This window comes from Protobothrops mucrosquamatus, unplaced genomic scaffold (genome assembly GCF_001527695.2).
Source record: "Protobothrops mucrosquamatus isolate PMUCROS unplaced genomic scaffold, P.Mucros_1.0 scaffold1327, whole genome shotgun sequence".
Classification (NCBI taxonomy): Eukaryota; Metazoa; Chordata; class Lepidosauria; order Squamata; family Viperidae; genus Protobothrops; species Protobothrops mucrosquamatus.
In genome coordinates this window covers 108,182-135,392 of record NW_015387527.1, presented here as the reverse complement: position 1 = coordinate 135,392, position 27,211 = coordinate 108,182, and the positions used below count along the sequence as shown (strand labels likewise).

Here is a 27,211-nt window from a genome sequence, read left to right as displayed (position 1 = left end):
CTGGGCAACTAGGGCAAAAACAAGCAATTGGGGCTCCCTAGAGTTCCTTAGCCATAGTTTGTCCACGACTGTCATGGGTATATCTAAACCTTAGAAAAATCAGCAGAGAGCTATGCATAGACTCGATCCTGCCTCTTTGCTTCATTGTAAAGAGCAAACACAGGAGGTTATCATCTGAACCAGACTAATAGATAGGAAATCTGGATAGATCCAAATTTAATGTTCAATTGGGAATTACTAGGTTTCCCTAGTTAACCAAAATCCCATCAATCACAGCCATTTTGGCCAACAATTAGGGGTATGAGGACTTGCAATCTGGCTAATCTGGGGCACCAGAGATTAGCCACTCATGGTATAAAGGAAATGGAGACCAGGTAGTTTTACTATGCTGCTTTGCTTTGATCAGCCTGATCTATTTACTGGAACTTGCTTCGCTGGCAAATTGTATCTTCTCTCATATCTCTTTCTTATCATCCTCCTTTTCTTTCTCCAGTCCTTCACTCTATGTCATCACTGCAAGACTCTCTTCAGCAGGGATGTGCAAGCTCAGGTAATCAGTTGCTTCATTATGAAATCTGTTGCTTTATTATGCTACATGTTTTTCTTTCTAATTGAACAGGTGTGTACCTGTGATGGTGGTGGGTAAACTTCTATTTATTTCTGATGTGTTAGAAAGCTGCCTTCCTTTTCCGGGAATTATTTGTACTTATTTAAATTACCAGATTTAATTCTTCACCCTTTTCTTGTTCTCTAGCTTGTTTTCCAATGCCTAAATCATAGAAAAGAGCAATATGATACAGGTGCAAGGGGAAGAACCATAGTGTGTGACCTGCCACAATATCTAAAACTTCACAAAACATTTTTATAAATTAAAAATCTACAGACAGTCTCTAGAACAACACTGTAAGACTTCTAAGGATGTTTATGGGGCATTTGAGGCACCAAATAAATAGGTAGTTGTTTAGCTGGAAAAAATGTGATTTTTAAAACTTTCTTCCTCATTTTTAGTTTTCCATGCAGTTTACATATTGATTCCCTTCTGATTTCTTACACTTGAACAATTTTGTATATCTGTCCTTCCTTATCCTCCCAAATTATAGGAATTCAGCTTTTGGGGTTTTATCATAGATTCATTAAACTGAGCTTGTGATGTTTCCAGCAAAATTGACTGGAAGAGTCATTGCAACAAAAGGGAGTGTTTTATAGATGTGAGTTCAACAGTATTTATTTTAGACATTGATGAATTCCTCTTCAATTCAAAAATTTCCAGATCGTTTATAGTAACCGCAAAAGGATATCGGGTTGTTAGGCTGCAATCTTACTCATATATTCCTGACTAATCTAGATTTCACTACCTTTCAAGTTGCTGTGGAAGATAAATAGGAGCATGGGGCAGTGATGGAAGCCCTGAATTCTCAGTTTTAGTCCCTTTTAGGGAACAGATGTCCCACTAACTTGCATGAACTAAAAAAAAACCTGAGAGAAACGTAAGTTAGTAAAAAAGGCAAAAATGCCCAAAGGTAGTGGTGCAAAGGGGGAGGGAAAAGCAAAAGAAACCAGTTTGTAAAGGTCAGAATAAAACATTTAATAGTAAAGTGGCTTTACTTCTTATGACCAGCCAAACTTTGTTGGTGGCCTTGCTGGGATAGAGTTGCAACTGAGGAAAATTCTCTGCCGCATCCAACAGCCAGAGACTCCTTGCCAAGAAGTTCTGCTGGGAGGCAAAAAGAGCAGCCGCCTCCAGACTCGGAGATGAGTGCAAAATCTGCTTCCCTGCAGGCTCAAGACAACTGTTGATTAGAAACAAGTGTTCATTTTGATAGGGAGGGAAGACGCGGTCTCTTGGCAATTGCTGTTACTCCTTTGATGAAGGCAGCCAAAGCTGCCTTTTTCTTCCCTAACTATTTCAAAAGATGGGAGATCGGTATGCTTCCTTCTTTTGATTAGAAGCAATCGGAGGCATCTGGATATGGCCACTGTGAGAACAGGATTTCCTGGACTGTCCATTAACTCAACTGAATACCGTAATGACATTTTGTAAAGCATGTTTTAAGACCGATTATTTAGCAAGCCACAGATTCAGAACTCGGGTCCTTGTATTTGTTATATGTGAAACAAACCATAACAAACACCAATATCAGTTACTGCAATAAAACCAGAAGTGCTTAAAATAAGTAGCCCATATGAGTCAGTTTTTAAAAGCTGAAGTATTTTGGACTGATCTTGAGTTTTTTTTTCAAATGTGTTGATTAAACTTGTTCTCAGTTTGAGTTAACGAAACTGCTAGGCTCACATAACATGCTGTGCCCAAACAAATGACATCCTGTGGCTTAACAGTACGGCCTGCTTCAACAACATATAAGACAGTCATTGGATTCCCACTGTATGCTGAACCACAGTCTGCCCAACCACATTGTACCTAGTCTAGACTAGCCTGGTAGATGAACTCAGCCATCAAAAGTAATCTTTAATCGTTCCCTCTCATGTTTTAACATGCATATTGGAAAGCAGGCTGATTTTATGCCTGAAAATTGAAATCACCAGCTACATCTCCTAAGAGGGAGACGTGTGGCCTGTCCCACAAATGGCAACCTCAAATACTTATTTTTACTTCAAAATTATTTCTCACTCTGTGGGACGGAAGGAATGCCTGATTTGGTTTTCATGTGTTGAGAGAGGGAGAGAAAGATCTTTTATTATGCCTGTGGGATTCAAGAGCTGGGAGTAGCCCAGCTCTCCTATCTCTGTGCTCTTTCTGATGGGGTGTGAGTACAAACCCGTTGTCTAGGAGTATTATCAATAAGGTTTTTTCCCTGTGTTTGAAACCAGAACTCTTCATCCGTGGATACAGATCGGGGCACCTCATGAGACTTGCAAATGCTTATATTTCTTCCTGGGTATCATTTATCATTTCAGGCTTTGTGGTGCTTAGAATTGTGTAATTGTCAAGGGAAGGGGCTGGAGAATCTAATTAAAGAGATTTTAAAATTAAAATCACCTGTGAGATCATTTGTACTGCACGATTGCATATGGCCTCTTCTGGTGATTAATTGAAGTCCTCTAATATCACAGGGGGAGGAGGGTCAGGTGGCAAGGTCATTGGCTGCCACTGGCTGGATTGCTCCGTTTCTGGCAAGGACTAAAGGGAAAAGAAATGCCCGACTAAGGAAGTAGACAGCGGGAAAGCACAGATAGGGAGAGGAATTTGCAGGAAGGCGAATGGAAAGGAGAAGGCAAATATGATACGCTTAGGTCAGAAAGAAAGAGGAGGCACGTGGCCAAGACCTCTAAAGGCAAGAAACCACAGAGTTGATTTTAAGTAACTGGCTAAATTACTGGCTGCAGGCTTGTAGTCACTTCATGTAATACATTTAAGCCACAAATGTTGTAAAGAAAAATTCTTACTCCCAAAAAAAAAGCACATTTATTTGGGGAACGGTAGTTCATCCAACAGTTTTTCTGTTAACTCTGGGCCTATCTTTCCCACACAGCCTGGTGGAGGCCTTTGCTTCTCCATTTGTTATTTTGCAGACCAAAAGCTGTGAAATCCTTTCCCACAAGGCTTGTATAAGACAAAGAATGTTAAAAATCCCTTACATATGAAAATGCTGTCTTATGCATAAATGTTGGAGTATAATTGGTCGTAGCAAATGCATGATGGAAGGTAGGGGCGTGCAATCTTTTTGGAACCTGAAGGCCATACTTGGCTTTCTAATGGCATGCTGGGGCTATACTACAGAAACTGGGATGGACCAGAACAAAAACTAATTTAAAATGACATTACAATTAATGAAACTAATTAAAAATAATTAATATTTGTGTGTTTAATCATTGTCCTTTTTGACCTTAAGCCAGTCAAGATTGAACTCCTGGCAGTTGGCGTTCTAACCACTGTGCCACCACAGCTCTTTCATGAAATAGAAGTCAGCAAGATTTAAGAGAAATTAAGAGAATAAAAACAATATAAATTTTGAAAGAATAAAGAAAAGTAGTAAGCGGAAAGGTGCAAAGAAAGAAATAGAAAAGAAAAAGTTATAAAGCGGCTTCCAACTTTCTTAACAACGTTACAGTACATTTATATTTTATTGTGCTTAAGGTTGCAACATAATAAAAACAGGTAATGGGTTTTTTTCCTAAGTTAGTTGACCATGTTCCTAGGAATACTGCAAGTTGAGTTCCAGCACACCTTAGTGAGCAATAGGCTGGAGAAAAGTGCTTTTGCTAAATACAAGTAATAGCACGTGTGTTTTTTCATGCATAAGAAATCTAAGAAAACTGCCTGTAGTGCACGTGTTCTATACTTCCTTAAATGTACATAATAGTTTTCCAAGCATATGTAAACATTGGATGAAACACAAATGCATGATGTCGTAGATTTTTCCTTTCCTTCAGTGATTTTGATCAAGTCTACCGCTTAGCCCAACTTCACATGAGGATTATAAGTAGAAAAAAAGGGAAGGACTTAAAACAGTGCTCTGAAAAAACAGGAGTTGTATACTTTAGACCAGGGATGTCAAACTGCCGGTCCGCAAGCCGGTGGCATCATACGGAGGCTGCGCCCACCCAAGCTCCGGCAATGCAAAAAAAATCTCAATACATCACGACGCATCACGTGACATGGCGAGTTTGACCCCCGTGCTTTAGACAGCCAAGACTTCATAATGGGGAAAAAATGGTTATGGAAGACTTGCAGACTTGTAGATGTTATTAGACACAATTGCCATTATCCCTTACCGGCTAGTATTGATTATACTGTGTGGGAATTAGTATCTGGGTGACCACATTTCCTCAGCCCTGCTTTAAAGGGACCATGCTCTGTGACGGATTGATTTAAGAGCATTTGAAATCATGAAAAGTTAGACATTTCTGTCATGTTCACTGAATAGAAATTAGCCATCTTCTCAATTCAAAAAAGCAAGATTTTTAATGACAAATACTATCTTAGGTGAAACATTCCCTTCTGTATAAATAAGAAAGGGGAATAATTTTTCTTATGCCCTCTTGCAAAACAGAGTATGTTTCTGTGTTAAAACCATTGCTTTTCTCATAAGCAGTTTGTGCAGATCTAATCATGCAATGGATCAAGTTAGAGTTATTTAATTAACTAAGTAATGAATTAATAAAATAGGTTTTATTCTATTTAGCATATTAGTGAACCCTCTATACTGCTTCTGAGTCTGTGAAGTGTTTTGGCTTCAGGTCTGCTGAATTTTGGCTTTGTAAATAGTTGTAGACAGGGAAGAACTATCCCATCCCCTACTGGCTTTCAAGATTGAGTAGGCTCCATTGCCTGAATATTATCTTCTTCTCTAAGGTAGATGTGCCAGACGGTGGATGATCTGGATGAAAAATGAGTTCTTAGTAGAAAGATGTATATGGTTTGTCATCTGTAATTTCTTTGGTAACCAGACCCGCTTAGAACATTTTCACATAGAGGTTTTTCTTTGTTCTGGAAATAAGCTCTGCATCCCTCTAATGGACACACTTTGAAGCCATTTGTTTCTAGCACTGGTGTAGTATAGCTAAAACACACAAAAAGACCATCTTTTCAGGGCTTTGGCTAGAAATAACTCCAGTGTCTAAAGTAGATGAATTGGTATTTTTGACACAATCCTACTGGTCAGCACTGATTTGAGAAAAGCAGAAAAGGAGATGATTACAAATTATCTTAAAGCTACATTGTGAGGCATCGGGAAGTGGAAACGGTGTAGAAATGCCCTTATGCTCTCAGCTGACTAGTAATAATCATGTCCCTTCAATATATAAACATTACGTATGGACAGATAAATAATAAAGGGGGTACATTTAAATCCTGCTGTTTCAGAGCATTAACGTAATCTAAGGTCAGGAATTTGGTTTTCTTACAAATTTGCTTTGAGTCTCCCTCACCACAAAGCAATTTTACCTTCATGTCCTGGAAAATAAAGGATTTAGAGACTGAGCGGTATAGAGCTCCCATCAGAGTAATCCATCAAAGTTGGTGGCTATTGAAATTAAATGAAGTGAGCCATGTGGACACTAGTGGGGGAAAAACCAGAAGCATTTCAGCATTAGGCCTTCAGAACCACTTAATGCAGGGGTCCTCAACCTTGGCAACTTTAAGACTTGTGGCCATACTACTAAACCTTTCTTGCTACAGCTCTATGACTTCAAGGGAATAAGATGCAAAGGAGCAGCATAAAATCTAGTATGCTACAACTTTTTTCTGCCCCATTTAAATATAGCAGAATCATGCAGGAAAGCTGGTCCTTTCCATTTGAGGCAGATCTCTCTCTCTCTCTCTCTCTCTCTCTCTCTCTCTCTCTCTCTCTCTCTCTCTTTTTCTCTCTCTCCTTCCCTCCCTCCCTCTCTCCCCTCTCTCTCCCTCTCATTCACTCCCCCCTCTCTCAAATACATGGTAACAACTTAACCATTTATTTCATTGAAAATGATCTGCCCTTACAGAAGAGATCTTACTGGTTTACACCATGACACTTCATATATACTGAGCTCTTGTCACTAGTGTTATCTTAGTATTCTTTCTATTCAGGTAATGTGGAAAACTAGCAAGTTAAGGGGAAAATATTTGCCTACTGTCCTCCCTCCTACTGTGTTTCCCCAAAAATAAGACTGGGTCTTATATTAATTTTTCCTCCAAAGGACACATTAGAGCTTATTTTCCAGTTAGACCTTATTTTCGGGAAAATATGGTACTTAATGCGTCCGTCTGGCTGACCATCTTAACTGGGGCTTATTTTTGAGGTAGGGCTTATATTACGAGCATCCTGAAAAATCATGCTAGGGCTTATTTTCCAGTTGGGTCTTATTTTTGGGGAAACACAATAGTTTCTGATGCAGGGAACTGCTTTCAGGGATCTGAAGAGATACAGCTGAGATATACTTTTATATTTGTACCCTACCCTGCTTATTCCCTGTAATAACATCTACCTTCTGAAAAAAAGATCATATTAAAAAAAGACAAGAAAAAAGGGGGGGAGGTCATATTAAGAACAGGAAGCAAAGTTATCATTCCTTTTCTCTTCACCCCCTACCATTGTTCTTCCCAGTGTAAATCATTATAGATTGCTTTTTTCCATATCTGATTCTCTTCCCTTTCCCCTCCCCCTCTTTCCCCCACATCTTCCTATTTGGAACTTGGATCCTAAAAATAGTGCCAATCAACTGGCAGATGTTGCATTTGCCCTTTTGCTGAAGGGACAAGAATTAGTCTGTCAGTGGGTACCTAAATAAAGCAGTGAAAACTGCCTTTTGTACGAAAACTTTGCAATTACTATTCTCCGAGCTTGCAGTGTTTTATGAGAGACAGGAAAGGCAAATTCGGTAATCAAATGTAGAGACGTGGAGAATAATCAGATGCGAACATCCAGTAGAAGATCATCACTGATTTCATTGAGACTGTAGATAAGAACACCTGACATGTTATCAGTTGCCAAGACCTACTAACACAATTCATTCATATAAATTGTGAGGTATGCTATTGTATCAATCTTGTCTCCACAAAAGCATCATGTAAATGAAAAAGGGATTTTAAATTGTTAAAAATTGGAAAGCAGCAGCTGGAACTAGCCTTGCTCATCCTGATGATTTTGAAAAGTGCTGGACTAAATCTGTCATAACTCCCAATCAACATGCCTACACAACACTAAAAAAGAATGAATTAAATATTTCTGGGCTTTTTTACTTTTAGAAAAACAAACTGCAATGGTCGAATTTCATGGATGAAAATTTTCCTCTTTACAGGACTGTCACATCTGTTCTGCAGAAATTTCGATGACCATTAGATGGCAGCAAAGATACATTTCCAGCTGTTTGCTGCCATCCACTGATTTTTTTTTTTTTTGTAAATTAGATATGGTAGCCCTAATCAGTTCCCTTAAAAATAGTGATTGTCTCAAAAATTATGTGGTTTATTGTTAAAACAATTGTTGCATTATATAACTCTTATTGTCTGTCTCTCATTATATCAAAACCAATGAAAGGGTTCTTTGTCCAATACAGTGATAAATGGTGGAGCTTCCTGATGTGACATATTATGATGATCCACAATCAGATGCCCTGAAATAGCACTTTTCATCAATTCATATATAGGTTTATAAAGCCATAAATAATACAATAATTTACATTATAATCATATGTATTATAATTTAATAATTTATATTACAATAATATAAATAATAGCTGATAAACTATTGGCAAAATGGTTACATTTTTAAGGTTTATTGACTATTTATTTAAAAACAGATTTTCCCCCACATTAAAATGAGAAGGTTGTCTTAAAGTTAGTAAGAATATAGTAAGGTAAAGAGGTGAGGAATTCTGCTTTTTTTTTTTCTTTTGGGGTGGGGGGGTGCAGATGGACTTGTCTTAAACTCAGGGTTGTGTACTTTTGTGTTAAATACAGTCCCATAGGAGGTATAACTATAATAGGAAACAGGAGTCCAGACTAAAAGGCCTACCTATATCATTCCTTTCTATAATCTCCACCAATGTCTTGCCTTCCCCTACCATCACCCCTTCCTTTCATACCTGTAATTAGATTATAAAATTGTCAGCATATTTTTTTTTCAAAAAAAAAACAACAACAACCCTGTGTGTGGTGCCTGGAAACATTAGGTGCTATGTAAATAATAAATAGCAGCTTTAACAGTGATTTACCAGACAGTTATCTGATGTAAACCAGCTTGCCTGGCCTCTCATTTGTTTCAGTGCAATTTGCGCAGATCTTCCATAGAGAATTTCTCATTATGTTTTGATAATCTGTTCTAAGAGAATTAATTTTCTGCCACCCTCTCAACCTTTATTTATTTAAAATAAAGTTTAAAATGTGCACTAATTACCAGTGTTGGGGAGGGGGGCCATGGAGTGGCAAGGGGAAAGCAAAGGAAGACAATTCTCTTTCTAATTCTTAGCAGGAGAGAGAGAGAGAGAAGGAATATTCATGTAGAAATTTGGGCCCTGAGCTAGGCTAGCACTGGGACTCCCCAGGGAAAACTGAAAGATGTTATAATCAATTACCACATCATAACACTGATCTATGATAATTACTGAGCCTTCCTCCTGAGACTGTGCAGCAGTTGGTTGGGATGCTGTTCATTCATGGACCACTGCCTGATTAATATGCAAATAATAGGGTGATTGCATGATGAATGTGGAAAGAGAGTTGGCTGGTAGTGTGCCTAGTGATGCAGGAAAATGATAAATTACTTTTTACTGATTGTCCTACATATAAGTATCCTCTCTCAACAGATTTTTTTTTAATCACAAATTTTACGATTTCAGGGAAGCGAGGCTAGTGGGTCTTTAAGGATGTGTAAAATAATGTGTCTTAATATATCCGTTAGGCTGTTGGGAGGACTGTGGAAGTAACGCTGTGTTTCAGAAGCTGGAAGGCAAGTTTATAACATTGAATGTTATAAAAGACAGCTAACTCCACTGTCCTGCGGTGAAGTGTTAGAAGTTCAGCTAAAATGGGTATGAAGCCAGAAGTGAGAGGAACGGTATCTGTGCTGGCTGAGCATTTGTTTTGAGTGCAGCAGATTCCAAATTCAGTCCCCAACATCTCCAGTTAAATAATCCCAAATTGCAGGACTGGATAAAGCAGCGGTCTCCAACCTTTCTGGCTCAATGGATTGGCAGAGGTAGCGGCGGGAGGAGATGGTTTCCTGCACACGTGTGCCGCTTTCACAAATGCAGCTTCGTGCACTCATGCGCATGCACTCACCCACTCCTTCCACGGCCCCGGTTCTAAACAGGCTGTGGCCCCACACTGGGCTGCAGAGAGGGGATTGGGGAGCCCGGGATAAAGGATTCTGCTTAAGAACTTGAAAGCATTTTTTTAAAAGTATGCTAGACTCTACACTGTGCAGTTTTAACAGTTTTCACTCCATTTAAGTAAGGTGAATCTGCTTTATATTTTTGAGAAAAGAAGAGAATTTGGGGGAAATTCTCAAGGGAAAATCCCCATGCCGTGTTCTGCACTTACTTGGTTTTGAGGTGACCAAGAGGTTTATGAGAATGCCTTTCATTTTAAAATCACTTCTCTGATGGATAGGTAAGAGAGATTTTGGCATTATACTATGCTAGACTAGATAAATCAATAGTTATAAAGAAGTTAGTAATGGGATTTTAGCAGAATAGAAATCTGAAGTCTGAAGAAATACTTTGGTTGATATTAATGCCCTTAGAAAGAAAGGAGACAAATCTATGTCCAGAGGAAGCTATGAATGTTATTGGGTGATCTTATGTCTGAAGATTGAATTGGATAGGAGAAGCCACACTTAACCACTCATAGGCTCCTCCCCTAAAGGCGGTATAATCTTGTTCTAACTCATTCTGCAAAAGGACTACATTTCATGGGCTTCAGTTCCTGAAAGTAGTTTTGGGATGAACTTTAGAGAAATGTCTTAATGGTTTGATAATGAAACCAATTAATCAGTAGCCTAGTAAAGATTTTTTCCCAAGTAGAAACAAGGCAGCCATCTTTGAAGACATCTGTCTATGACAATTTGCCGTGGCCAACTCACCACGGCCAACTTGCCACAGGATAACTCTCTCCAGAACAAGATTTACACTAATATCAAAGAAATGGTGGAATAGAATCATTAAAGAAAGGATGCAAAAAGAGAGACAGAATGAAATGTGAATGGAAAAAAATTAAAATAATCTTTATCTATTTTAAATTATTAAATAGAATTGTTAAATTGTCCCGCAACAAGTTGTCCCGCAGCCAATTGGCCGTGGCGAATTGTCTCAAGGCTAGTTGGCTGTGGCAAGTTGTCCCATTCCTATCTGTGAAGGTTCTCTAACTTTGAATCTAGAATCTTGTATCAAGTAGGTGCTAGTCTAGATGCCTTGGGTGGCTCTTTCCAATTTATGGAGCCCCGCCAGAAAAAAAATTTCTCTAGTTTCTGATGCCTATTTTGATGGAAAGTGTGGCAAGATATGAGAGTAGCTCTGCTGGGATACTCTACTTGACTTAAGACATGCAACCGGGAAAAAATATTTATTAATTGATCACATTTATATCCTGCATGTGAATAGACTTTTGGCTCACAGTTTATGACAGAACATTATAATTATATTAAAAATCAAGAATACAAAACAATCAAAACAGTGTCTGGCTTCAATCCCCTGAAAGTGCATCATTTTCAGCTGCTTCCAGAAGGCAAGTAAAGTTGGAGCTAGTCAAACATTTCAGAGGGTTGGCCCAATTACAGAAAAATTATATTTCTGGGCATTACCTCCCAAAATGGTGTTCAAAATGAATGTTTAACATCATGCACTCTGAGTGTAATGTGTCAGAATAAGGGGTCTTTTTCTTTTTTTAAAAAAAAAACCTGTTTAATTACTATGTTCAATTTTGAGCACCACATTTTCAGAAGAATATTGAGGGATTAGAATAAGAGGGTTCAGGGTCTTGAGGACATGCCCTGTGATGATAAGTTGAAGGAATTGAGTGGGAGAAAGAATATCCATGTTCAGTTACATAAAAAAAGGTTCCATAAGTGAAGATTGTCAGGAACAATTTTCCCTTGGCACCAAAACTAGGACCAGAAATAGTGAGCACAAGTTGCGGCTACCTAGATTTTGTTTAAATGTAAGGAAAAGCCTCCTTACAGCAAGATTTGTATAGCACTGGAACAGTCTACAACAGGGGTAGTCAACCTTGGCTCTTTTATGACTCGTGGACTTCAATTCCCAGAATTCCTGAGCCAGCTAAGCTGGCTCAGGAATTCTGGGAGTTGAAGTCCACGAGTCATAAAAGAGCCAAGGTTGACTACCCCTGGTCTACAACATCGGTGTCCAACCTTTTGGCTTGCCTGGGCTGCATTGAGTAAAGAGGAACTGTCATGCGCCTCATATAAAATATATAATATAGTTAATGTATATGAATAACATAATAATGTTATAAGTTTACTATCTTATGGAGCCACAGGGCTAGCTGCCCAGGGCCATGTGCAGCTCCTGGTCTGTAAGAAGACCTTGGACAGTTGCCTCTCAAGGATGGTTTATTTGGTTTTCTTATACACGAAAGGGATGGACTACATCATTTCTAGGGTCTGTTTTAATTTTAATTCTGCAATTCTGTGATACGATCTTTTTCATTCTTTCATGAGCCTGTGTGCTGACCCCATACTGTATTCTCAAAAAAACCAATGAGGTTAAAGGTAGGCTAAGATTAGTTATCTGGCTGAGCTTGAGTCAAACAGCAAGAATATTTAGATACAGAAAGAGAAACTTTCAGAAAATAGTCAAACATCTGTGAATGGAACAGATCCTAATGGATGTAATAGCTCTCAGTTCTACTTGAGAGACTATACCTGCCAGTTGTTTTGCATTAAATAATTCTTAAAACCATAGCATAGGGGTACAGTCCTGGATTCTTCCCCATAGATCATCTTTTCCTCCCCCTCCTCTGCACTCATAAACAGACATACAATAGCACATTTTTGTTCTCCGTCTTCCCTCACCCTCCCATACCTTGTCTCATTTAACTTTCCAAAACAATGGCAGAACTCTCTTTCTTGCCTGCCACTGCTGTCTTTTCCTTACTACATACATCCACATTGGATAGGTTTAGGACTCCACTCTCCAATATTATATATGACAGTAATAAGCCTGGATTCTAAAGCACCTATGCTACTTAGGATATGCCATGCGCATTTTTGCAAATACAGTGGAGTTCCATGGCAAGGCTTCTTGACAGGCCACCTAGGGAAATAGGAAAACATCAGCAAAGCATTGCTATGCCAATTAGATTTCTCTCCCTACCTTCAAGATATTGTAATGGGCAGAAGAAATAACATTAAGGAAGAAAAGGAAAAGCCACTTCCTGGTCAGATAAAATGAATTTGAATACAAGTAGAACCGTAGTCTGAGAAAGCATCTCATACAAGACATACACACACACCAGTTCTCCCAAAATTAAAGGGAGGGAGGGAGGGGGAAACATACTCAGATTTGCAAAGATTCTGTTACCATAACCTTATTATACTAAAGGTAGTATTGGCCTGCATGACTTTGGTTTCTTAGTCAGGGGCATCCATGAGTCAATCAAACCCAAGATGACTACCACTGCCCAATCCCAGATGTCACTTTATTTATTTATTTATTTATTTATTTATTTATTTATTTTTAATTTCTGAAGCAATAGCCAGGTTATAGAATCTTTCTGGTACAGTTCTGAACATCTGCTTGTCCTCTCCAGTTGGCCCTTTCCCAGCCCCTGGTATTAATTTATACATTATTTTTTGGATTTGACTAGTTTGGCATGAACCTGAAGCCTAGACCCTGGACTTAATGAGAAGTGGTCCATCAAACCCAACCGCCAGGAAAATACTGTCTGGGGCTTGCTGGAATGTCACGGCACAGCCTGTCATTTTGCTTCAGCAAGTTGTCCTTCCGAATGCACGGCTCGCCTTATGGCACGCCAGCAGTAAAAATGTCACTCCTGATAATTACTTTTTGGTGAAAATGCTTGCTGACTTCCTACCTTCAAGCTATTTTTTACACAGTGGGAAGATAATAAGAAATGACTTTATCCTGACTGCTCAAATGAACACTAAATGGAATTTAGGTTGTTATTACTGGAAATCGAGTGTTGTTCACTAGAATTTAAATAGTGGATCGAATCAGCTGCAGACGGTTTTGGATAAATTGCAGTCGCTCTGCCTTTTATTCCTTTAGTTCATAGAGAATATGGCAGTTATCTATATTGTCTTGAAGGAAGAATGAGGAGCTAGGTTTTGTAGACTTTTTTCTCTCAGCATTTTATATTTGAATATTGTTCTAATATTTTCTATCCTTTTTTATGCTTGCACCCTTCTGAGATGTTAAGCATGCAACACTCCAGATTCCCAACAGATTACTGTCTCCAGGGATCTGAAAAAATAAAGAGTGAGGAAACATTATTTTAGTGATCTTAAGAAAGCTTTTTCCATTTACAGATAGTCCTTGACTTATGACCACAATTGAGCCCAGTTCTAACTTCCCTTTTGAAAAAGCACCTTGGGACATCCGGTTGTTAAGCAAATCTGGTTTCACCCGTTGACTTTCCCTGTCGGAAGCCAGCTGGGAAGATTACAAAAGGTGATCACATGATCCTGGGACACTGTAGCTGTCCTAAATGCATGCCAGTTGCCAAGCGCCCAAATTTTGATCATGGGACCATGAGGATGCTGCAATGGTCATAAGTGTGAAAAACTGTCATAAGTCACTTTTTAGTGCCGTGGTAACTTCAAACAGCCGCTAAACAGATGGTTGTAAGTTGAGGACTACCTATATAGTATTCTATACTGTTCTATGGGAGGTCTATGAGAATTCGCCACAGCCGTCTCGCCACAGGACAACTCGCTGCGAGACAAGAGTTACACGGATATCAAAGAAATGATAGAATAAAAGGATGAAAGAAAGGATGCAAAAGAAGGGACAAAATGAAATGTGAATGGCAAAAAATAAAATAAATTTTATTTATTTTAAATCACGGGTGTCAAACTCGTGACGTATCGCAACTTTTTCCCCCCTTGCCGGCAATCGGGTGGGCACAGTTTTGGCGTGACGCATCCGCAGTTTGATACCCCTGTTTTAAATAAATATAATTGTGAAAATGTCCCACAGCGAGTTATCCCACGGCGAATTGGCCCCTGTCAGTTGGCTGTGGCAAGTTGTCCCATTCCCGTTCTATTAGAGAGAGGGGTTAATTGTTACTGGGGAGAAAAACTATCTTCTATTGGCACTAAGGGGGGGGAGGAGGCATGCTATATTCTGGGATTGAAAGCTAGAATTGTACTATAGAACATTTTTTTCTTGACATCCCCATTATTGCAGACATGTTTCCTTTATATATATATATTTTTTTTGAATCAAGAACTGGATTTGAGACAGGAAAAAAAAAGCTCAAAAAGATAATTACTGTATGTCCTAATTTCCATATAGTCAGCAAAATGTTGCTTAGTTGTGTTCATTTATAAATACAAAGTTCTCAGGCATCCCTTCTTGGAAAGGAAATATATTTTGCCTAAACTGCAGCACAATTTGACTGTCATTGCCTGAAATAGTTTCATTTTTTTTAAAAAGCAGACAAAGTAGACAGTCATAAATGTGGAGGTTAGTGTGCAGTTATGGACTTTTTTTAAGTCCATAAACTGCACGCTAGCCTCCACATTTATGATTGTCTACAGCTTTGCTTCATTGGTGCACAATGGGGAAATAACTCCGGTAAATACATAATAAAACACATCTCTACTTTCTTGGCTACAGATCCCTTCCCAAGGACAGTTTAGAGCAAAACATTTGTCTCCTTGGCAACTCTTTAAAATTAAGCCTTAATATCACCTTTCCCACTGGGTGGAAGAATATTTCACAGCTATGCTCTTCCATTGCCTTCAGCAGAGGTGGAACTACTACTGACCTAGTTTATATTCTATTCCCATGACTATCCATGTAGCTGGACTTGGAATCATCTCACAAATAAGGAGTGTAATACAACAAATTAAAGCATACCTTTCTCAACAGCTCACATAAGCTACGGTTTCCAAAAGAGCCTTCATTAAAATCACTCTTGGAGAAAATGAAATATTGAAGGAAATAACCTCAGGAAGATAATTTGGGGATGCTGTTGATTACCTCAAGAGTGAATGAGATATCACAGCACCAAACTTTTATATAGATATCTCCCTAATCCATTTTTAAACTGGAAATGGCCTATATTGAGTGAATTTCTACCTATTTATCATGTGCTCAACTACTGAGATACTATATAGTATAAAGACAGGAAGAAATTTGACACATGCACTAGTAATTGAAACTTATGTTCTGAAGGAGGAAGATGGTTATCAAGCTTTGTCTTTAGATTCCCTTTCTGTTAGCAGAGAATTTTGAGAACACTGAGGTTTAACCGAAACTGAAAGTGAAGAACATGCAGCCCATTTATTCATGGTCATATTTCTGTGATACTTAAAAGACTTTTGTGGTTTTCGTAGGCGGATGGCGCCCTACACGTATTCAAGATGTTTTAAATGAAACAATCATACCTTTGCATACAGTTGCCCAAGTCGCTGTATGAGTGAAATGGAGAGTATAGAAAATACATACATACATACATACATACATACATACATACATACATACATACATACATACTTTACTGTATGAGCAATATCTTTTCCACCTTCTGACAAGTAAAGTCTATGGATAAGCCAGATTCACTTAACAACCATATTACTAACTTAACAACTGCAGTGATTCACTTAATAACTATGGCTTAAAATAGGGCAAAACTCACCTAACCAATGTTTCACTTAGTGAAATAAATTTTGGGCTCAGTTGTGGTTGTAAGTTGAGGACTACCTGTAATGAGGAAGTATGCATCACACTTTAGTTGTTCTAAAATTTATAAAAAAAAACAAATAGTTCTCTGGATGAAAAAGCTGATCACATGTCTCTAGGACATTGCAACTGTCATAAAAATGAACCAGTTACAAAGCATCTGAATTTTGATGATATGATCATGGGAATACTGGGGGTGTGAGTGTCAATGCAAGGATAGTTAATGAGAGTGATGAGGGGCATACATCGATTGGTTATCCAGGACCCGTCACGAGATCTAGGGCCCGGGCGCAGGCGTTGACTGGCCTATAAATGGTTTCTCCCATTGAGTTATTCTTTACCCTGACGATGTTGGTAGGATCCAACGAAAGCTAGGTCCTTTTTAATATTCTTTTAAAGGTTTTTAATGTTTTATTAAAACTTTTAACTGTTTTACAACCTCCTGGTGCTCATGTTTTGTTTCCTACTATGGATATACCCAGGAGTCACTCGTTTGTCTTCAGTGTTATTTTTAACCATATATATATGGTTATTTGTTTTCTGAGGTTTTCGTGGGTGTTTGTATGTAGGTCTTTGGATATTCGGGTTTTCTCCCGCGTAAAATTGGAAGTGTCTTGGCGATGTTTCGACGAAGTCACATTCGTCATCTTCAGGCTGGTGTCTTCAGCTTCGTGCTTCTGGGAGTAGTGTGCGATCGCAGCTGTTTCTTCCTTTTAACTGCCAGTGGGGTTTGAGCTGATTGGGTGGGAGCTTGGCTGTGTTCTGATTGGATGGAGGTGTGTTCTGATTGGTTAAGGAGCTTGGCTGTGCTCTGATTGGATGGGGGGTTGGCTGTGCTCTGATTGGATGAGGGAGTGTTCTCTTTGGGTGGGGGCTTTTTTGTGCTCAGGTTAGTCTGAGTTACAGGGGGATTTGAGATGGTGAGCTTCATTGCTGTTGTTTGGCTTCGTGTTCGTGGTCGTGCCACATCTTTATGGTGGGTGTCAGTTTGCTTCATGTATGGATTGGAGGGGTTTAAAGTGGCTAATGATGCAGCTGTGGACTGGCTTCTAGTTTGTGGTCGTGTCTCATCTTTGTGTCCCTAACACAAAGAATGACACCAGACCCACACTCACGAAAACCACACAGGAGGTCACCACCACACATCCACGCAAAAAGCAAACCCAAACCCGCACAGATGATGAGACACAACCACAAACTAGAAGCCAGAGACCTACATATATATATATATTTGTATTAATGAAATATGAAAATAGAAAAAAGATATATTGTAAAACAGCTGTATGGTAAGTAAAATATGTATGTGGGAGTAAGCTAACCTATTATTAGCAGTACAATTTAAGTGAAGAAGGTAGGTGATCTAAAGAAGCCCTCTTCAATTATTGATTGCTTTAAAACTAGAGATTAGGCATTGCCTCCAGATGGTTTTGTATCCCAGAATACTTGAAAAATGTCAGAGGGTTGCAACAACATCCAGCATCCATTCTGCTAGAGAATTTTAATTTAGCATTCAAGTACTCATGAACAAAGTGAGTTGTTTTGAAGATTGACCTACAGAGCTACTATATCTTGCATCCAATGGGCAGTTTAGGAAATGTTTCAAAGGACAACAGTTAAATTGGCTTGGTGGAAGGAAAGAGAAACATATATAGAAGCAAAGTAGAGGGCTTTCTTTTCCTTAGGAACCAGGATATCCCTGAACCAAGGAACCAAGTTGGCAGAATTGAGATGTTAGAAAGCCCCACCTCTCAGGGCTGTGATTCTGGGAGACAGATTGCTAGAAAGTAGTAAGGACAGAATTCACATACAGTGGTCCTCGACTTACAACAGTTCATTTAATGACTGTTCAAAGTTACAACAGCAGTGAAAAAAATGACTTAATGACTTTTTCTCACACGACTGTTGCAGCATCCCATGGTCACATGATCAAAATTCAGATGCTTGGCAACTGGTTTGTATTTATGACGGCTGCAGGGTCCTGGGGCCATGTGATCAGCTTTTTCAACCTTCTGACCAGCAAAGTCAATAGGGAAGGGAGATTCACTTAACAACCGTGTTACTAAACAATTGCAGTGATTCACTTAACAACAGTGGCAAGAAAATGGGGCAAACTCACTTAACAAATATTTCACTTAACAACATAAATTTTGGGCTCAATTGTGGTCGTAAGTTGAGGACTATGTGTAGTCTTTCAAATGAACCAGTCAAGTCTTTAATGTTCAAGGTTTTTTTTCCCTCTGCTTTGCTTTGTTTGATTTATAGTTTATCATTTCATGTACTGCCTTTTCTGTACAGCCTTTAACCTGAACAAATAACTATTGATCATTTCACTAAGCAATCTTACTTATGACCCTGAGAGGGCAAACTGGACTGATTCAGGTCACTTAATATAGCTGATTTGTTTTTGTTATGTAATTAACCATAGTATAACCCAGATAAGCAAGAAGTCTGTAAAACAAGTACTTAGAATTGCTGGGACAATGGTTGCATATCTTTTGTAGCATTCATAGATGGCAAATTATAGAAAATAGGTTGCAAAGACGTTCAGTTGATATAGGGGACGGAGAGAATATGGCAAGAATGGGGGCATACAGTGGCAGCAAATCAATTCTTACCACTCTGGCTTTTAAAAAATATTCGACCTGTATCATATCTACAAAAGGAGATAAGGAATTCTGCAAATTTAAGTCCACAACAGAGTAGATAGATTTTGCAAGGAAATAAAATATCTCTTAGAATTTTCAAAAGATAATAATAAAAAGATGGCCTTCTTATTTGAATAATCCTTTNTTTAGGGCACTGCTCCTTAAAGAGATTGAGCCAATACATCCAAACATCATCTTAAACATTGCAGCATTTGGGCGGGAATTACTTATATGTAAGGGTGTTGGTCTATACCAGGGGTAGGCAACCTTGGCTCTTTTATGACTCGTGGACCTCAACTCCCAGAATTCCTGAGCCAGCATAAAAGAGCCAAGGTTGCCTACCCTTGGTCTATACATATGTTGTATATACTATGTTTAAATGTGTGTTATATATGTGTACACTTTGAGAACAAGCAACTAAATTTCATTTTTAATGTGTGCCATTTTTAATGTGTGCCCATAGTAAAAAATGATAATAAAGATTATCTATCAATCTATCTATCTATCTATCTATCTATCTATCTATCTATCTATCTATCTATCTATCTATCTATCTATCTATCTATCTATCTATCTATCTATCTATCTAATTTGCTTTTGGCTTGATCTTAGTTCTGATCTGTGTATGTATTTGCAGTAAAATGCTCACCACATTCTTTCTAGATAGGGATTCTGGGGAATAAGAACTCACATCTGTTGAACTTCAGAGGACCCCACCTTCCCCAGTGACTACTATGGGTGGTCAAAAATCAATTTTTCCAACCAGACCTATAGATTTTTCCTTTGTTGTTAGAACCTGGATTATTTCAAAATAGAGCTTTTCAAATATAGCAATAGCAACAGCACTTAAACCTATAATACCACTTCATAGTGCTTTACAACCCTCTATAAGCGGTTTACAGAGTCAGCATATGGCACCCAACAATCTGGGTCCTCGTTTTACCAACCTCAGAAGGATGGAAGGCTGAGTCAAGCTTGAGCCGGTCAGGATCAAACTCTTGGCAGTGGAATACAAAGTTAGCCTGCAATACTGCATTCTAACCACTGCGCCACCACATCTCAAGACTACATCTTCTGTGAAGACCTGGCCATATCAAAAACTGTAAAAAAAACATTGCCACTCAGATTTGAGATTCAGTGCACCATTTATTATTATAATTATTATTGTATGAAATGAGCATGGAGTGTGTTAACATTTTTGCAGGCCTGAGCTTTGGCATCTCATTGACTGGGTCTTACAAGCTCCGTCATCTCCTTTCTTGGATGTTATTCCAGCATCGCTTAGAGGTATTTTTTTATTCCAGTAGACTTTGCACTTGCCTAGGATTGAACTATGCCACTATGTCTTTTTCTCTCTTTGCTCCTGAGACTGTTTTCAGCCTCTAGTAGTCCCCCTCCCTTCTTTGAAACTCACAATCCCTCTCTTCACCCAGAGGATAAAGTCCATAAGTCTTTACTCAAACAGAAAACATGTTTACATTCTTTAGGGGAAAAAAGGGTTTTTTTATGTAGACATTCCATCCTGATCCAGGGACTTTATGAAATAAAGCCCAAGTAATGTTAAAGCAAATAAATCAGCCATAGGCAGATTGTTGGATTGCCTGTGAATGTTCCAAACACAAAGTGAAAAGTGGCAATTATGGTGGATGCTTTCTTTGTGATCTTCCTTATCTGTCTCTCCTCCATGTCCCAGTCCTCCTCCTCGTATTTCTGTAGCATCACTAGCAATATTGTTTGCTCCTTGGGTTTTGTACAGTAATGGCAAGAGTAGGGAAGATTCATAGCAGCTGTATACGTGTATAAAATAACCGTGACTAGAGGATGGAACTATGGGAAACATCTGAACCAGAACCAGGCAGCTTTATTTACCAGGCAGCCATCATTTTGACCTTGCAGTGGGTTAAAGGACAAGGTTCTGAAGAAAAATCTGTTTATCATGTATGGAATTCATGCCGTCCCTGACAGTGTACAGTGAACAAGATAGATGATCTGCCAAGTTGGTCCTTCGCATGGGTGCATCAAGGCAAATTTACAGTACCACTGGTTCACTGCTTCCAATCGGAAATAACATTTGTTGGGCTTTGGATGCAGCTGCCCAGCGAATTGAAGCTAAGCAGAGAAAAGAAATTAGATCTGTAGCTTTCTTATTGTCTTGCAGATTACATATGGACTTGGTGACTTTGAGGGGGGAAAAGGGGGGGCATCTCTTTTGCATGTTCCATAAGCTATTTAAAGTAGGGGGGAAATGCAATTTTTTTAAAGTTAAGAATAACCTTTACAGGAATGTCAAGACACCTTTTCTAAATATAATTTTCTATTTTCAAACACTAGTGCAAATGTTTTAGTAGCTTTAATTTATTACCATACTTTTCAGCTCTTTTCACCTACCACAGTCTTAATCCCACTATTTGCAAAGAACCTTACCCTCTTAGAAACAAAATAATAAAGTTGGACCTTGTATATATGCTAGAAAAAAATGGTTAAAGAGAAGTAACTGTCCCCCCCCCTATGCTTCACTGCCCTTCCTCATAATACTAGCAATTGCAAAATGTGATGCTGATTAGTAAGAAGTTCACTGGAGATGCAAGAAGATTCTTCACTCAACACATAGTCTAAATAGTCGATAGTCAATCATTTGTCTAAATAGTATAAGGAGTTGGGTTAGAAGACCTCCAAGGTCCCTTTCAACTAAGTTATTCTGTTAAATCCTCCTTCTCTTGAAGTTCTCCTGATGTGTGTTACAGTTATGCTGTTTTAGACAAAAAATGCAAGCAAGATGTGCTGCTTATAGTTGGAGACTGGAATGCCAAAATTGGGAATAGTAAAGAGAAAAACACAGATTAACTATATGGCCTAGGAAACAGAAATGAAGCAGAAAAATATTTAGCAGTTTCTGACAAACAGGTGTTTTCTTCGTTCCTAACACATCATTCAAACAACCTAACAAAGCCTGCATCTATGTGAACATCAGATGGAACCAGGTGGAACACATAGAAAATCGTATTTGACTATATTATTGGTACAAGGAGTAGGAAGAGCTCACAGATATGGCCAGAGACCAATTTTGAAACATATCATGAAGTATCCATGTGCAAGTTCTAAGATAAGCTAAAATAGAAGAACTTTGCTAATTTTTACAGTATGATCTTGAGTGCAGCCTCAAAATGTGTTCCATTTTGAAGGAGAATATGCGGTATAACTTTGAGAACCTCGCTGATGGCTAAGCAGAGGAATTATAGAACGAAATGAAAAATGATATTAAGAATAAATGTGAAAGGGGACTGCCAAAAGGAGAAGAGAGGAAAACTAATTGGATGTCAGAACAAATGGTAGTAATTACCAAGAAGAGAAGTGTAAGAGAAAGATTTCAGGAAGGAATTGAACAAGTATTTCAGAGAGCTTTTAAAAGAGACAAGGAACGGTGTTACAAGACACTAAGAATGGAAATAGACTCAGGAAAAAAAAGGATAGTGCTCCAAAAGATCTTAGAAGGAGGTTTTAACCTCTAATTGGTATGCTAAAGGAGATCAGTGGATAGATAGTAACTGATTCAGAGAAGATCAAATGAAGGTGGGAAAATATGTACTGAAATTCTCTTACAGTAGAGATGTCACTATCCAAGAACCTTTTTAATCCAATAACTCTGATACTGGAACATGGAGTAAGGTCAGCAGTCTGTCAGTACCAAGTGTTAAAGTTACCATGAATGAATGTAGGCTTTGCTGCCTATTTATATATAATAGCTTGCTCTGCCAGTTTTGGTAGGGATGTGGTTTCTTTGGTGGTTCCTCAGCTGGAGTACTGTTGTCTGCCTGATTGTTTGTCTGGTGTTGATCCCTGCTTATCTGAGTGTTGGCTGCTGGAAGCAATGTGTTCTAGTCTTTTTATAGGTAGTCCTGGATTTATGACTGGTTTTTTAATAGCTATTTAAAGTTACAACAGCTCAGAAATGGTGCTTCATGGTCTGTAAAGCACGTCTGGCTATCATAAAACATTGTAAACCACTCCTCCCCAGGTCAGGTGATCAAGCGCCCCATGAACATGTGATTGCCATTTGGAGTCTTCTCTTCCAGCTTCCCCAGAAAGTCATTGGAGAAACTGAAAGGCAAGGTTGCAAGCTGCTGCCACCTGCCAAAGGATTTTCCCTCCCTCCATGCACATGAGAGGGGGGATCCTTAGCCAGCTGGAGAAATGAAACTTGGAACCTCACGATCTCCATTTTGTTTCTCCAGCGCACAGAGGGGAACTCCCTGCCCTCCTTTGTCAGGAAGCTCTTTTGCTCTCTCCGCTTAACAACTACAGCTGGGAGAGCCGGGATTGCAATCATTGAGCAAAGCAGTCACATGGCTGCCTCACTTAACAACCATTTCACTCAGTGACCGAGATTCTGGTCTCAATTGTGGTTGTAAGTCAACAATTACTCTATTGGTAGGATTGGAAGGATTCCTGAAGGTTGAAAATTCAGTTAGGTTGCTGGGCTTCATAGAAGTCAACCTTGTAATCGAGTCAAGAATAATTTATCTGCCTTTTGTTTTTGCCAAAATATAGGTTGCATCTATAAAATATTTAACACATCATATTAGTTATGCATATTCCATTTTTAAGCTCAAATCATGCATCACTTCTCTAATGAAAGGATACGGTACATGAATTTAGTGGGGAGGAATAAGTGGGAGGAAAGGAGCAGGTTTCCTCCTCTTGATTTATTTTGCTGTTATATATGTTTTATATTGGTTGATTTTTTCCCCCATTGCAAGTACTGTTATGTAATATAAATTTGGCAATAGCCGCAATATACAGTATAAATTATTAGTTTTAACACAGGACAGCTTTTTGGCAAAACAAAAAGTCTTTGGGTCTTTGGCTTTCTCAAAGGAAGAGCAGATCTGGCCTGGTTGGTCTCCCAGTTTTGAGGCTGGCCTCATCACCTGCAATTACCTGGAATGTCTAATGTTTTTTCAGAGACAGCATTGAGCTTTGGATAGAGTGGTAGGCATCCATCCTGTGGAAAAGAATTGCAAGGCTGCCAGGACAAAAATAATGTGTTCCCAGGATAAAAATTAAATTGGACTCAGTTTAAATTAAATGTAGATACAATTATATTAAAGTGATTAAATGGAATTACCTTCTGCCTATTTAATAAGAACACGCAGACTTTCTGTGCTTTACCCAATCCGTGCACAGAACAGCCAAGTTATGCATGCTATGCACCCAGACCATACATTTTCTCCAAACATGACCCAGAGCATGTATGTTCCAAACTTTTCAGGCAATGAAATGAAGAAGAGGCAATGCTGATAGTTTGGTGTTTGAGGGAGAAAAGCAAGTATAAACTAGTTTTGTTGTGCCATGTTTGAATTGGAAGGGAAAGGAAAAGAAGGGACTGGGCAAAAAATTATCTAGGCTGAAACCTACAGCAATTCAGAGCTTCTAGGTTTCAGTTTGATTAACTATGACCTGCTCAGAACCAGTCCAACCAAATTCCCATGGAAAAATGTTTTTTTTTCTATGTAAAAACACATGTTTTAAGAATATTTCTGATTTTTAATCATTTTCCCATTCAGTCACATTAAAAATTAGCTTGGAGACAGTTCAAGGAGGGATTTTAGCAAGGGTGTAAGTTGAATTCTCTAGGTGCCAAAAGAAAGCTCTGAGATGGACCTCCGGCCCACCATTACTTGAAATGTGTGACTACAATTGAGAGAACAAAGTGGTTCTGTTCCCTTGGAATCCACATTCAAGCTGCCTTTGGGAAGAAGGATATCAAAGCAGAAGGAAGTTGCTTAAATATTAGTCCTACTATATTTGGGGCGGAAGAGTCAGATAATTACTAGATGGCAGCAAAGAGTTGAAATGTTCTGAATTTCTTTGTTCTCATCTAATGGCCATCCTAATTGCCTACTTTTTGCCTACTGTCCATCTCCTACTGATAGTGCCACTCTAGAGCAGATAACTAGGTTCCACCATAAGAACATGTCATCCTTCAACCAGACCACAGTCAAGTTTGTTTGGTTAAAAAAAAAGTTGAAGAAGATCTAGGTGGGAGCCCAAGTTGGCTTCTACTCCTGCCTTGACTATACTTATGCCACTGAAATTCTAAGGCTGTAACCAACATTTTGAAAGTCACATCACTCTTGAGACTCAATTTCTGCTCAAGATGTATCCCAACCTTCCATGGACTGTAGGTGCCTAATGTATTGGTTCACAAATCTCAGAACCAGTCAGGTACTCCCAATACACTAGGACAGTGCCAAATTGGAGGAAAGTGCTGTTGATTGCCTGCTGTATTAAAAATTATTGCCGCACCTACAATTCCAAGAATGAGAGGGGAGCCATCTGTCTCATATAGTCACTATTTTTAGACAGTTTTAAAAATAATATGAGGTTCAGACATATTCCTCATTGGAAAAGTAACATATGGGCAAGCTTTCTAAGGGTCAGCTCATGCAACACATTTTAAAGGCATTGGTTTCAGAAGTTCATCTTGTGATTGAAGTTCTATGGAACTCAAAAACTAGAGTGAAATTCACAAGTCAGTTGCCACATGTGGAGACTCCAGAATATACATATGTGTGCATATGTGGTTCTGTTTTGGAGTTTCATATCTACAACTCTTAAAAATAGAACATTAAAATTGCCGTTTTGATTTTTAATTCCAGCAGTTAGCACAAAGCTAGCTTGTCAGTATTTAGTTGCCAATACTTTGCTTGGCATGTACATCAATTTCCTGAAGTTTACATCTGGAGTTTCTGCTCCATTCACATTTATTTTCCCCAAAGTAAATATTATTCCACATGTTGGATAAAGAATGGGGGGAAAACCCTAGCAAAATAACTCTTTATGTCTTTTGGCACCATTATGAGAAGTTTTTATTTAAGCAAACACTTAAGCAGAGATTTAGTCATTTATTGCGGTATATTATATTTGTTACCTGCCCACATCCCATCATATGCTGCTGGGAATAGAGAAGGTAGAGCAGCATCTCTGCTATTGGAGCTCATTCATTCCAGAAAGAGGGATAATAAATAAAAGCAAATAGGAAGGAAATCCATAGTCTTTCTCCAGTCGCCACTCCTATCAGCTTTACTTACAATCTGCAACACCAAGGAATCAAAAGCCACTCACAAATTATATTCTCAGCCCTGTTAGCACAACAGGAAATCAATGCATAGAAAAGGAGTGGATGGACATTCTGTTCTTTTTTTTTTAGTAAAGATGCAGCCAGAATTAGACTAGAAACATGGCTGGCTCAGGAATTCTGGGAGTTGAAGTCCACAAGTCATAAAAGAGCCAAGGTTGCCTACCCCTGAGCTAGACAAATGGGTTTTTTTTACTCTGAAAAAAGAATCTTTTGTATATGAATTGCTGCACGTGTCTTTTTAAAAGTTTAATTTTGTTGCTATTGTTATACACCTCAAACACCTCAAAGAGCAGGTCTTACAATAAATTATAGCACGGGAGGACTGTTTAAGAAAGAGGGAACAAGCTTCTGACAGAGGGGAAGAGATTAAGAGTCTATTTCAAACATCAGCAATTTTTTGGTTTGACGTAAATAACAAGGAGTCTGGGAGCAAAACCTAGATACGGGACTGTTTCGTTAAAAGTAAGTTTCTCCTTTCTCTTTCCCTCTGCTGATTTTCAGAAAGCACCCCAAAGACCTCTGCCAGTTGCAGTCCTGCTCCTGATTCCCCAATGAGTTCCAGCGACTCTGTGAAAAGCTTGACGGAACTAGTCCAGCAGCCCTGTCCGGCCATTGAAACCAGTAAGGAAGGCAAGCTGCAGGAGTCAAGTGAAGCATCAACTTCAGATTCCCACTGCACAACCCCATTGCCTCTCTCCGGCCATTCATCACTCAGCATTCAGGAACTGGTTGCCATGTCACCAGAACTCGATACCTACGGCATCACCAAGCGGGTTAAAGAGGTGCTCACGGACAACAACCTTGGTAAAAAAAACAACAAAGTGTTTGTGTGTGTGTGTATTTCTGATTATCGTTACAGTAAAGGGTTTTTAAATGTTCATTTTTCCTCTGGCGCTGCTAATAGGCCATAACTTCATATGGCCAGTGAATAAATGGTTGTATGTCAAGGGCTTTTTGTGGATGCATGGATGGATGGACGGACAGTAATAATAAGTAATAACTTGAACAATTCTAGTAATATGAAATTATGAAATGTTCAAGAATACAATACACTAGCCCTATGACAACAATTGAGTCCAAAATTTCCATCGCTAAGTAA

The 27,211-nt window shown here is 38.8% G+C and overlaps 1 protein-coding gene across 1 annotated transcript in view; it reads left to right on the top strand.

Moving 5' to 3' along the window:
- The window catches only part of CUX1 (cut like homeobox 1), a gene marked incomplete at its 5' end in the record, with an annotated part of 70,034 nt that overhangs the window by 21,354 nt on the left and 21,469 nt on the right, over positions 1 to 27,211 (top strand). Inside the window, 2 exons of the mRNA XM_015821416.1 lie at positions 494 to 550; positions 26,614 to 26,916. Of these exons, the coding sequence (XP_015676902.1) occupies positions 494 to 550; positions 26,614 to 26,916 (360 nt within the window). The remainder of the gene's footprint in view (positions 1 to 493; positions 551 to 26,613; positions 26,917 to 27,211) is intronic.